Raw genomic sequence first — 13,377 nt, 5'->3', positions numbered from 1 at the left:
AAAACCACTAGCACACTACTAGCAAATACAATTTCCTCACACAACAAATGAGTAAAAATAACAAATTTATAACCCGAGACAATTACAAATAAGTCACAAACGGTTGAGAATTCCACAAGCCAACACTTCAAACTTCTCACTCTTGTTTGAATGTTCTATCAAGTTTGTTCTACCTTGAGCCTCCATATTTACTCTATATATATACATCTTCCAAACACACTAACTATTAAATAAAAGGTTAATATGAAATTTAAAATTCAAAATTTGTTTAGACTTTCTCAAACAATAAGAAAACATGTCTCACATTTAATTCAAAATAAATTTACTTTTTGTATGAGAAATCAAGATTTGAAAATTCAAATATAAGCTTTTGAGATATAAATGATTAAAACAAGAAAACATATCTAAAAGCAATTATCCTTTAATTCAAAATAAATTTACTTTTTACATGAGTAAGAGAAAACATGTCTAAAAATAATTATTTTTTAATTTAAAATTTAAAAATTCAAATATAATCTTTTGAGACATAAATGATTAAAACAAGAAAACATATTTAAAGACAATTCTCTTTTAATTCAAAATAAATTTACTTTTTACATAAGTGAGAGACAACATGTTTAAAACCAATTCTCCTTAATTTAAAATAAATTTACTTTTTATATGAGAAAGATAAAACATGTTTAAAAGCAATTATCCTTTAATTCAAAATAAATATACTTTTTGCATAAATAAGAAATACATTTATCAAGAAATGAAAATTCAAATATAAATTTTTGAGACATAAATTATCAAAATAAATAAACATGTCTAAAGACAACCCATCTTTAATTCAAAATAAATTTATTTTTTGTTATATGAGAAATAAATATATTTATATAATAAAAATATTTTTATTATCATCAAAATCGTATTTACTTACCCTTGAACTTAACACTTCTCGATTTACATTTTAACTTTAATCAATCTTCAATTCGGTCTTTCACAAAGCTACCTTATTTAAACACACTTGAATTGGTGATCATGCTCTAAAGTATTATGAATGTCACTTTTGACATATGGGGTGTCTTGGTTGTTTTGGAAAATTTTAAAGACCGATTTGACACAAAATAAAGTTTAAGGGGTATTCGGGACAAAGGTTAAGAATTAAGATATATGATCAATTTACTTTAACTAGTTAGCAGCAAAACGAATGTCAACACCGAGTCTAAAATATTTAGTAATCAATTTGGTGAAATATATTCATCTTTTTGCTATTGTATGATGTTATTTTGTCCTACATCTATGTTTATATATGTAATTAATTTTTTAAAAATATTTTACAATTCAAACAAACATCAAATAATAAAAAATTGTCTAAAACATTTTACTTGAACACCTTTCATGTGATTATGTGAACACATATTCTTAAATTAAAATTTAAAATGTCAATCTCTAAAAGTCATATCTAACTAGATAGAATTAAGCTTGAAGGAATAAGAATAGGAATAAGATTTTTATAATATGTTGGTTGCTCGTTACGAATTAATGTAATGATCTATCATCTAGATAATGACAATTTTCCTAAATTTATGAAAAGACATAGAAAGTTTTTGCAATCAATTAAAACGAGTGCTATAATTATAATTTTACCTTCAAATTTAATGTGAGAAATCTCTCCAAAATATATCCAGTCGCCATCATCCATTGTTGTCCATTGTTACAGAAATACTCATATATCCTTTATCGCATACACCTGACATCACCACCACCAACCCCTTATTTATTCCATCATCGAGATCACTAGGAACTAAAGGAGAGTAGTCGGTTGGTTTTATTGAACTGACTAAATTGCTAAAACAGAAAAAAAAAATGGTACCTTTCTCAAAAACCAAATTGAACCGATCAAATAGTTGCTCAAACCGGAAATATTAGGAAAAAAATACAAAATGCAAGTAAAAATAAATAGTTAAAAGTGAGCAAAATTTTGATTAAATTAAAATAACAAAATCAAATAAGCCAATCATGATAAAAAAAAACAGCATCGTTTTTTACATTTGAGTTTGTTTAGTTATTCGATTCTTTTTAATAAAGAGACCAAAACGAACGAAAATAATAAAAAAACTCAAATTTAGAAATTAAAGCAAATTGGTTTACAAATTAAACTTAACCAAATAGTCAATTTCAACTAATTTTGCTTGATTATTTCATTTTAACTGAAATTTTACTCACCCTTACCAAGAACCAATATAACCTTTCACCTCATCCTTAATAGATTTGGCCAGAAATATTTTTATAACATTTATTTGATAATTATTTGATTTTAAGAATTAAATATAATTTTTATAATATAAAAATATAATAATTTTAATTAATTACTTTTACCATTTCATTCCATCAAAATCAAAACCTATCAAATATTACAATCAAATAAAATAATTATCTTATTCTCACTCATGCCAAATATATAACAACATGAAATAGACTTTCTATTATATTCCCATTTCCTTTCCATTCAAAACCATTTAGTTGAATCAAACTTAAACTAACATTTATTACCCCAATCTACCTGAATTGTTAAACTACTCATATGTTTTGACCTGCTCCAACTTGGTTATTTCACTAATTAAATATGTTTTTTTATTAAAAATATTAAATAATGATAATTAAACAATACATTTAAATAAATGACTAATAGCCTGATTTATTCTTAATTTTAAATTATTTTTTTATTTTAATTTATTTTAAAATTTACTTCAATTTGGGTTTAATACTTTAAAATTGATGTCAATTTTATCATAAATTGACATGGCGTGAGGACCACTTGACCTAGCGTAAGGCCCACATGACATAGCGGCCAAGGTAGCATTATGATTTTTCTAATAATTTACGCATCAGTAAAACGATGTCATTTTACTTTACTATTTCTACGAACCATTGAATAAGACAAAATGACATCATTTTATCTTATGGTTTACAGAAAGAGTAAGGCAAAACAACTCAATTTTATTGATATGTCAATTATTGAACAAATCAGCATGCTACCTCAATTGGAGCATGCTAGGTCGATCTATGATAAAATTGATATAAATCTTAAAATATTAGACCCAAATTGAAGTAATTATTAAACGAGATAAAATTAAAAAATGACAAAAAATTTAGAATAAATCAGGCTATTAACCCTCGAATAAAATACCTATCATACTTTCGAGCTAAGGTGAGAAGAAAGATTGAATAAAAAATAAAATATTTTAATCTAAACTACCAATTGAGAATATACATCCCTCTCAACATAATGAATATATAAAACATGTTGAAAGATGCACTTTCAATCTTGAAGTCATACTCTGCACTTCTTCTTAACTCTCTTAGTATTATTAATTTTTTTATGCGATTATCCACATTTTATGATGAAAACACTCAAATACTCTAGAAAATGTTTAGTTGGTACAAATGCCATATTTTTTTTCTCATTTCCCTAAACATTATTTAGTTTTTAATGTGAATGTTAATATTTTGAGTTAAAAATACCCAAATATTTCTCTAAGAATGCTTTTAGAGCATAAATGCCATATTTTTTCTTTCTCCTATCCCGAAATTATTTTCCTTTTAACGTGAATATCAATATTTTATGATAAAGAGGCTCGATTACTCCTCAAATATGCATTTTATTTTACATATAAGTTTTGATATCAATTTTATATTGAAAACTAAAAAACAAAAATACAAATTTCAGTCTCGACTTCAACGAAACTCAATCTGTCATCAGCTATCGTATGGGTTGACAATTGATGGCGGATGCTGACAAGAAATAAGAGAAGTTAGGGGGTAATAGGGAAAATAATTATATAATCTGGGGGTAAACTGATTTTTTGTTAAACTTTTAAGATATGGTGCTTACTAGTACAGGGGAGTGGGGCCCAGTACAGCGCGCTGGGCAAGAATTATCTGTTGTCCGGACGGTTACCGGCTACCGGCGGGACCGGTTGTATATTCCGTATCCACCCGTACGAACAAGGCGGCATGGTAATTAATTAATTAAGTCACAGGCAAGGATCCGGTGGGACCAACCTGGACACGTGGCAATATTTGACTGGAACGGGCCCGATGGATTAAGCCCATGTGGCGATGCCTGAATTTTCCATGGTTATTGCTTCAATTAATAACAGAGGAGTCGTGTTTACACAAAGCTGCAGCCCCACGCACACGTCGCGTCGAGTTTTCTGTACGCGCCCAGGCACCAAGTGGGCTTCACCCGTGCCGGGGGGTGTGCACGTGTTAATTAGTACGTTTGAATACCTATTTTTATTTTCAAAATTTTTAAAAATTTCAAACACGTAAATTTTTTTTCATATTTCAATTTCATTTAATAAATTAAAATAATCAAATTGAACTAGCCAAAATTACCACTTCAGTTCAAATTGTAGGCCAAAATTACCACTTCAGTTCAAATTTTTGGTCGTTTTGATTTAATTTTCAAGTTTGATAATTTCGATTAGGTCAATTCGACATTCGTATTAAAAAAATCAAAAAACAGAACCGATCAGAATGTTAAAAATTACATCATTTTTACATCTTGTTATTTCATTATTTTGCTTTTTTTTTTTTTATTTTTTTAGTTTTTTTTTTCAAATTTTCAAATTTTCTTATTAGTTCAATTTTTTTAGTTAATTTGATTTGAGAATTTATTTGGTTGAATCAGTTAGGCTGCGTTTTCTTTGTATTTTTAATTTTTAATTTTGAGTTTTAAATTTATTTTTAGTTTTTTGTTTTGATAGTTTATTTTTAGAAAATTGAAAATATGTTTTTTTTTACATTTTAAAAAATTATTTCTTAAAACAAAAAATTAAAAATGAGTTTGCTTTAAAATTTTAGAAAAAATTATTTTATGATATTTTATTTAATGAATTTGATTATTCAATGATAAAATTAACTCTTTTTAATAAAATTTTATTATTAAAATAAAATAATAACTTTGATTAATAAATTGCTAACGTGATAATTTATATTAAATATTATTATACATATGAGTAATATACTTAATAATATATTATATGTTATCATATATTTTTAATTATAATATATATATACTATAATTTTAAAATTTTAAATAAATATATAATTTTATTTTTAAAATTTAAAATATTTTTTTCCTTTTTTTTTTTACATCGTTTTTTTAGAGTAAAACATGAAAAATGGATTGTGTTTTTCATATTTTAAACTTAGAGATTGTTTTGACTGAAAACAACCAAAATAATATTTTATTGTTTTGAGTTTTCTTTATAATTTTTTTATTATTTTCAAAAATATAATAAAGATATATATTTTTTAATTTTTTCAAAAAATATATTTTTAAAAATAATAAAATAAACGCATTTTCATTGTTTTAAAAAATTAAAAATGGTCTGAAAATAATAAAAAGAACGCAGTCTTAGATTTTTGACACATATTTAGTTTATTCGATTTGAACAATTCGATTAATTCAATAATCGATCTAACCATCTATGTTACACGAAAACACTTCATAGGAGTCGTTTCTCCATTTTTGAAACGTTTCCTATTTCCGTTTCGGACCCTATTTATACTTATTTTTTTAAAAAAATGTCCGTTTCCATATTTCCATTTCTTATCGAAAACATTTCCCGTTTTCGTTTCCGTGCAATATAACCGACCATATAGTCACTCCTACTAATTTGGTCGTTATTAAAAATATCAACTGAGTTAGTTTAATTCAACCCTGACAAACCCATAACTTGATGGATTATGCCAAACTAATCCAATAACTAGTGACCCTTAAGTACAAACTCATTTTATTTTATGATTTAAATAATGATATATAAATTTCAAAATATCTCTTATCATAAAATTAAAATCAATATATGTTATATATTTGAAACAATTTTGTATAGCTTAATGGCTATAAACTAATCATTTTTTAACTTATAACACAGTTGGTATCAGAATTAATGTTATAAATTCTATAAAATTATTGTTTTTAATTATTAGAACAGGGTAATCGTGTGTAGTTTGGACTCGTTTGATATCTCTATTCACTGGTCATATACTAATATTCAATTATCTTCTATAATTTTACTTATTGCTTATTCTCAAATTATTTTTTCTTTTACATGAAACAAATTGTTTAGATTTTATTTTTTTAAATTTTAAAACTAACAACCGTATCAAATTTCATGTCTTAAAATAAAGAGATAAAAACCAATTTGATCCGACCTTTTTTAGTCTGATCCGAGTTAAAGGGAAACAATGATAATAAACTATACCAATAATTAAAACAAAATTATCCACTTTTTGCTAATACATAGCTCGAGCAAGAACCCGAAAGCAAAATCTTAATCTTGCAATGTCCCAAAACAACCCAATCTCATCGCCCCTTCTCAAGCCCCTCCTCCTCACAAACTTCACCATCCAATTATCAGTGAACACGTAGCTCCTGTTCAATCTCCATCTCTTAAACACTAATTCATGAGTAGAGTCAGTATCCATATCCCAAATAGTAACCCTACGTCCACCCTCCTCAATTTCGACCATTGCCGCTCCTTCTACCTCCCACAAAGGTAAGATATGGTTCTCGACTAATCTTTTTGATAGCATTAGCCTACAAAGATTGTTCACATCGCTTTCTTGAAGGACTTTCTTGATCCGCCATGGATCCTCGAAGAGCTTCAGCTTTGTTGAGATGCCCAGTCGCCGCTCCTCAATTTCTTCCTCGACACTGTAGAATCGAAAACTCCGAAGTCTCATATTGACTCTTCTCCTTTCAACGTTTAACCCCTCATTTTCTTCGATGCCAGATGAATCATGTGAATCTTTTCTATCTAATATCTTTCTCTTCTTGGCACTCGTCGATGAACTTTCCTCTTTGCATGGGTTAAAATGGCTTTTGGCTGTAGACTCCATTTAGATTAACAAAGTTTGATGTGGAATGTTAATGATGGATTAAACATATGAATAAACTTAATTTGATGGCTTTGAATATATAGAGGAAATTAATCAATTTCTTAGTGGGATTTTGAATCCATGTTCGTGAAGAAGTTGGTTTTGAAAGGTTTAATTAATTAGAATCTAAGCTTAATCTTTCACGAACTATGATTCAAAACGTTATCCTTCATGAATTGGGATTGAAAGGTTTAATTAATTATAATCTACTTAGGATTATAATTAATTAAACGCATCTTACAAATGTCCTAATAAGACTTAAGAAGTGCATTAAAGACACTTAGTAGCAAAACCATTTTTTTAATTATCGTCAATTTAATGAAAATCTAATAATAGGATTTTCTCTTTGGGTATATAAAATCTAATAAGATTTAATATATTTAAATATACGAGCAAGCGATCAATAATATTGAACAAACTATTATCAATTTAGAATTAAACATTTTCTCTTAACTGTTAAAATCAATGAATAATATTTAATTTTAAAAATAAATTGCATCCTTAGATTTTTGTAATTTATAACAAATTAGTTATCATGTTTTAATTTTATTACTACAGTCACTAAACTTTGATTTATGTGATAATTTATTTTTTATTAAAATTTACTAACAAAAAAATATTTTTGTATCTAAAATATTTTTATATTTTATTTTTTAACTCATATATTAATTAACAAATACTATCTAATTCGGGGGAATTGGGCCGAGTGCCACATGTTGGGTAAGAATCATCTGTTATTGATTATATATTATAGGAAAAAGCTTCTTGTACATTGAGAGTCACACCTTGGGTTATATCCAAGTGCACAAATGACTAAAATGCCTGCACAAAAATTGTAAATTTACTTTCCTTGTCATTGGTTGTCTCTTATCTTTTATATTCCCCCTTCTTCGTACTAGTACCTGCTATAATCACTGGTCGCCGCCTTTCTCTTATCGCCTTTGCCTCTTCTCGCGCGGGTTGTTGCATCGTCTTTCCTCGCACCAATCTTCACATTACCTTGCCTTGTGTTAACTGTCACAGATAGGAAGGATCCGCGATGGTCAATGCAAGGTGAGGCAACACAGCGACCTATATATTTAGAAAAAATATTTCTTATACACTGAGGGTCACACTTTAGGTTACACCCAAGTACACAAATGACCAAAATATCCTCACAAAAAATTATAGATTTGCTTCTCTTGTCATTGGCTGGCTCATCTCCCATTTATTTCCCTTTATTTCCATGGCCACCTATTGCTATCGTTGGTCGTTGCCTTCCTTTAGTTGGTCATTGCGTCACCTTTTCTCATGCCAATTGTCACCTCACCTCGTATCGGCGTGAGGCGATGTAGTGGCTGACGTGAGACTAAGGCAGCGAGAGAAAGGCAATGATTGACGATTACAACGAACGATCGTGAAAACAAGGGAAAAGAGATGGGAGAGGAGACGATCGAGGGCAAGAAAAATAAATTTATAATTTTTTATAAAAATATTTTAATCATTTGTATACCTAAATATAACTCAAAATGTAAGACTTGAGTGTACAATTAGGTAATCCTACATTTCGTATCCAACGGTGCACACAAGCGGCGTGGTCATTAATTAATTGAATCACAGGCAAGAAGGATCAAGTGGGACCAATGTGAACACGTGACAATATTGACTGGAAGGGGCCCGATGCTGGAATTATCCGAGGTTATTGCTTCAATTACTAATCGGAGGAGTCATATTTACACAAAACTGCAGCCCCACGCCCACGCCGCGTTGGGTTTTCAATACGCGCCTACGGACCACGTGTGCTCCACCGGTGCCGGCCATGCTCTTTGCGAGAGTGATCTTTGTGTACATCTTAGATTATATAAAAATATATCAATAATAAAAAAGTCTCTCATAAAATACATAAAGTCGGGTGAGGCATATGTAAGGCGAGGGGTATTTTGATCATAATACCTCTTTATGTAATCTAAAATGTACAAAAGTGATATACATCTAGCATGATTCTAACTATTACTCATTTACTTTGATTTTCAAAATTTTGTGAACATAAAACACAAAATTACGTTTGATTATCTATTTTATTTAACATCTTATTAACAATAAATCAAGATGGTCGAACAAGATCAGTTGAAATTATTAATTCAATTTGATTTAAATTATATATCAGTTCAATTTTTAAGTTTGATAATTTCAGTTATTTTAATTCAATTTATGTACTAAACAAATTAAAATTTTAAATTGATTGAAATGTTAAAAATGATATCGTTTTTACATTTTATTATTTTAATTTTTTAGTTTTTTCAATTTATTCCGTTTGATAATCTATTTTGGTTAATTCAATTCGATTTTTAACACAAGTTTGTTCTATTCAATTTGAACAATTTGATTGGTTTGGTAATTTAACCGAATTGAATGCTCACCCTTCAATTTTCTCTAACTTGTAACTTGATGGGTAGTGCCAAACTAATCCAATAAATATTATGGGCCTTAAGTACAAGTTCATTTTATTTTATTATTTTTAAACTATGATATATGAACTTTAAAATAACTTTTATAAAACCTCTGACACAATTAGTCTAAGAATTAATGTTGTAAACCTTATAGAATTATTATTTTTAGTAATTAGGAGAGGATAATTGTGTGTAATTTGACCCGTTTGATATCTTTACTCATGACTCATACACTAATATTCAATGATTGTCTATTATTTTGACTTATTATTCACTCTCAAATTGATTTTTTTACATCGAACAAATTGTTTAAATTTTATTTTTAAAAATTTTAAAAACCAATTGTGATATCAAATTTCATGTCTTAAGATAAAGAGAAAAAGGGGAAAATACAAATTTAATCCAACATTTTTTAGTCTGATGTGGTTTAAATGGAAACAATTAACAATAATTACAAGCTATACCAATCATCAAAATAAAATTATCTACTTCTTACTAATACATAGCTCGAGCAAAAACCCGAAAACAAAGTCTTGATCTTGCAATGTTTCAAAACAACCAAATCTCATCACCCTTATTCATCACAAACTAACTATCAATAAACATGCAACTCTTGTTCAATCTCCATATCTTAAACACCAATTCATGAGTAGAGATATTATTTAGGTCTTAAAGAGTAAACTTATGTCCACTCTACTCAATTTAAACCCTTATCGCCTTTTCTACATCCCACATCGATAAGATATGGCTTTCGACTAATTCTTTTTGTAGCATCTCAAAAAAAAATTAGAGATAAGTAAAAATAATTAATTTGGGTGTTTGAGGATATTTTAGAATATTTGAATATTTTTTAGGAAATACTTATTTATGATATTTTGAAGAAATAAGAAATTAAGGTGATTAATTAAATTAATTGAAAGTATTTATAAAAATATATATATATATAAAACAAAATATAATAAATAATAATAATAATAATAATAATAATAATAATAATAATACTAATAACAATGGTAATAAAAGAGTTAATCAAATTAAATTAAATTAAATTAATTAATTAACATATATATATATTTATATGTGTGTGCGCGTGGCCTTGTCTTGACCATTAATTTTTGTGGCTTAAAAGCCACTTGAAGTTGGTATTTATATAATGCAATCTTGGGCAGCAAGTATTGAAGCCAATTTTGGCCATTCCAGTGGCCATTTCAGCCACTTTTGCTTCCAAAACAAAGAGAAAAAGAGGGATAGGAATGAGAGGAGAACTGGAGAAGAAAAGGGTGGCGCACGGCAGTGAAGGAATGGGAGAAAATAGAAGAAAACTTGAAGAAAATAAGGGATTTTGAGGTTATTTGGTGTTCAAAATATTCAAGTAAGTGGATAAAAATTAGTAAAAGTAGTATATGTTTAAATTATGTATTTCTCACGGTTAGATTATGTGGATTATGTCGTTAGATTTAATTAATTTGAGTCGTTAACTTGTTATTTTATATAGAACGTTTTACTTTGCAACGGGAGCACAAAAGAGCCAGGAATCAGCTGGTTTCAGGCAAGCTCCTAACCTTCTCCTCGCGTTATTTATTTCCCGTGAAAGTATTCGATGTTTCTTATACTCTAAACCCTCACTCACCTTAACTTGGTTCCACGCATCAATAACAATAATCCGTGTGGTAACCACTTCATGACTTTTATTTTATTAATGGGTTTATTGTTAATGGAATGGGCTAAGCAATGACGTCATGGTGTCTCTCATTTCAACTGTCACGGAGATTCGTATCACTCCGCTTTCCTTAGGAATGATGCCTAGCCCGTTAGGGTTAGGTTCTTAGAGAAATTGGTTATGGTCAGAATTAGGAGAATGTGTTAAAGAGTCTATTATGTATGTTGAGATGGTTTTCTATAAATGAGGAAGAACGAGAATGATATCATGATGTCATGTGGTTATGTATGTGAAGAGTTTTGGAGAAACGTTGTGTAATGTTAAGTTTATAAGCTAATAAGTTAATGGTGTCAGTAAGTGTCTAAGGGTATGGGTACAAAGCCACTGACTGTTGATCATGGGTCGTGGCAGTTGATGGCTGGATGTATGGACGCCAATCATCGGTTGTTACAATAAGCGCTAAACGGACCAAAAGAGCTGGTACTCCAGATTCCCGCCTTGGTTTGTGCATTTCATGATGTGTGTGCTACAAGGGGCTGGGTTGCATTCACGTGGGGACATGCTTTGTATGTGATGGGATGTATGAGCATTTGCATGACCCGGTTGGTCTAAGAGCCAATTTGGGTATCCTGGGTGAGCATATGCATTTAGAGCATGCTGCATGTGTGTATTCCTGTGTGAGGCGTAGCAGGGCCTGATGCTTGGTTTATGGGGGCCTTGTCATCATGTTTATACTACAACGGCCATTGCATTTCTTATGTGTTGCATTGCATGATTTTATTGTTACTGTTATTCTGGTCTGAGTACCGACTCATGTGAGCTTCGGCTCGACTTATATATTAGCTCGGGATTGGCCCGAGGGAAGACCAAGATTGCGGAAGTATATGTTCATGTGATGTATGACAGGAATAACATATGAGGGTATGATGGGTATCAGAAAGAGCATGTAACAAGTATTAGGAAAAGCCGACCATGTTAGGAAAATGTGGGTCTTTATGAATAATGAAATGGTAGCCAATGTTAGGCTACAACAGGTTTGTATGTGGGACCCGGGTGCCAATGTTTGACTTATGTGGGCCCCTGGTTCCTTATGTGCAGTTAATTTTATGTTATGCATGTAGAAGTAAGGTACGTATAGCTCATGACATGGCGTGATTGCATTGACATGAATTGCATGGGGTGTTATGGGAAGAGTCATATCCTAAACCCTCAGCCTTTCTTTCTAGAGCTTGCTGAGTCTCGCGACTCATGTTGTTTTACATCATTCCAGGTACGTTCATCAGGGTTGGGTCTAGATCGGCGTGTCATGATAGCAAGTGCAGAGCTCTCCCAAAACTAGATCCTGGGTGTCATCGTATCTTAATAAGGTTAATGTTTATGTTTTCATAGTATGTCACATGTTATATAAGCCTAGGTGGGCTCAAGTGATGAATGATTTGTAAAGATTATGATGAGATGTTATAATAAAGAAAAATTATGATTTCAAAAAGGGTTATGTGTGTGTTGTAGGTGCGTAATTGTTCGATATCATTTTTATAATGACCATCTCACGGATCCTCTATCCACAGTAGAAGCTCCGGAAGGCAGGCCGTTACAATTTTGATAGCATTAGCCTATAAATATTGTTCACATCGCTTTTCTGAAGGAATTTCTTGATCCGCTATAAATCCTCACAGAATTTCAATTTCGTCTAGATGCCTAGTTGTTACTTCTCATTATCTTCTTCAACACCATAGAATCAAAAACTCTGAAGTTTCACCTTAACTCTTCTTATTTCAACATTTAACTCCTTATTTTGTTTGATGCTTGAGGAATCGCATGAATATTTTCTATCTGTTGTCTTTATTTTCTTGATACTTGCCGACGAACTTTCCTCTTTATAGGGAGTTCAAATGGCTTTCTTTGACTATAGACTCTATTTGGATGAATAAAGTTTGATGTAGAATGTTAGTGATAAAATGTGTTGAATATATGAAAAAAATTAATCAATTTCTTAGTGGAAATTTGAATCCATGCTCACGAAGGAATAGGTTTTGAAATGTTTAATTAATTAGAATCTAAGATAAATCTAATAGAATTTATAACCTAATATTAAACACACCTTACAAATGTCCTAATAAGACTTAAAAAGAAGTGCATTAAAGACACTTAGTAGCAAAACCATTTTTTAATTATTGTCAAATCAATGAAAATTTAATAGAATTTCCTTTTTGGGCACTTAAAATCTAATAGGATTTAACAGATTTAAATATATGGGCAAGGGATCAATAATAAATTATAAAATTAGAATTAAACATTTTCTTTAAGTGTTAAAATCAATTAATAATATTTAATTTTTAAAATAAAATAAATATT

General features: G+C 29.5%; 1 protein-coding gene across 1 annotated transcript; it reads right to left on the bottom strand.

The window, feature by feature from the left end:
- Positions 1–6,288: 6,288 nt before the first annotated feature.
- Positions 6,289–6,894, bottom strand: LOC127787658 (putative B3 domain-containing protein At1g78640). Its single transcript, XM_052315717.1, has one exon. It carries the CDS (start codon positions 6,892–6,894, stop codon positions 6,289–6,291), a length of 606 nt encoding a protein of 201 aa, XP_052171677.1.
- Between the last annotated feature and the right edge of the window lie 6,483 nt (positions 6,895–13,377).

Source organism: Diospyros lotus, chromosome 12, assembly GCF_014633365.1.
Source record: "Diospyros lotus cultivar Yz01 chromosome 12, ASM1463336v1, whole genome shotgun sequence".
Lineage (NCBI taxonomy): Eukaryota > Viridiplantae > Streptophyta > Magnoliopsida > Ericales > Ebenaceae > Diospyros > Diospyros lotus.
Note: the sequence above shows the minus strand (reverse complement) of the source record. Positions and strands in the feature narration are given on the sequence as shown.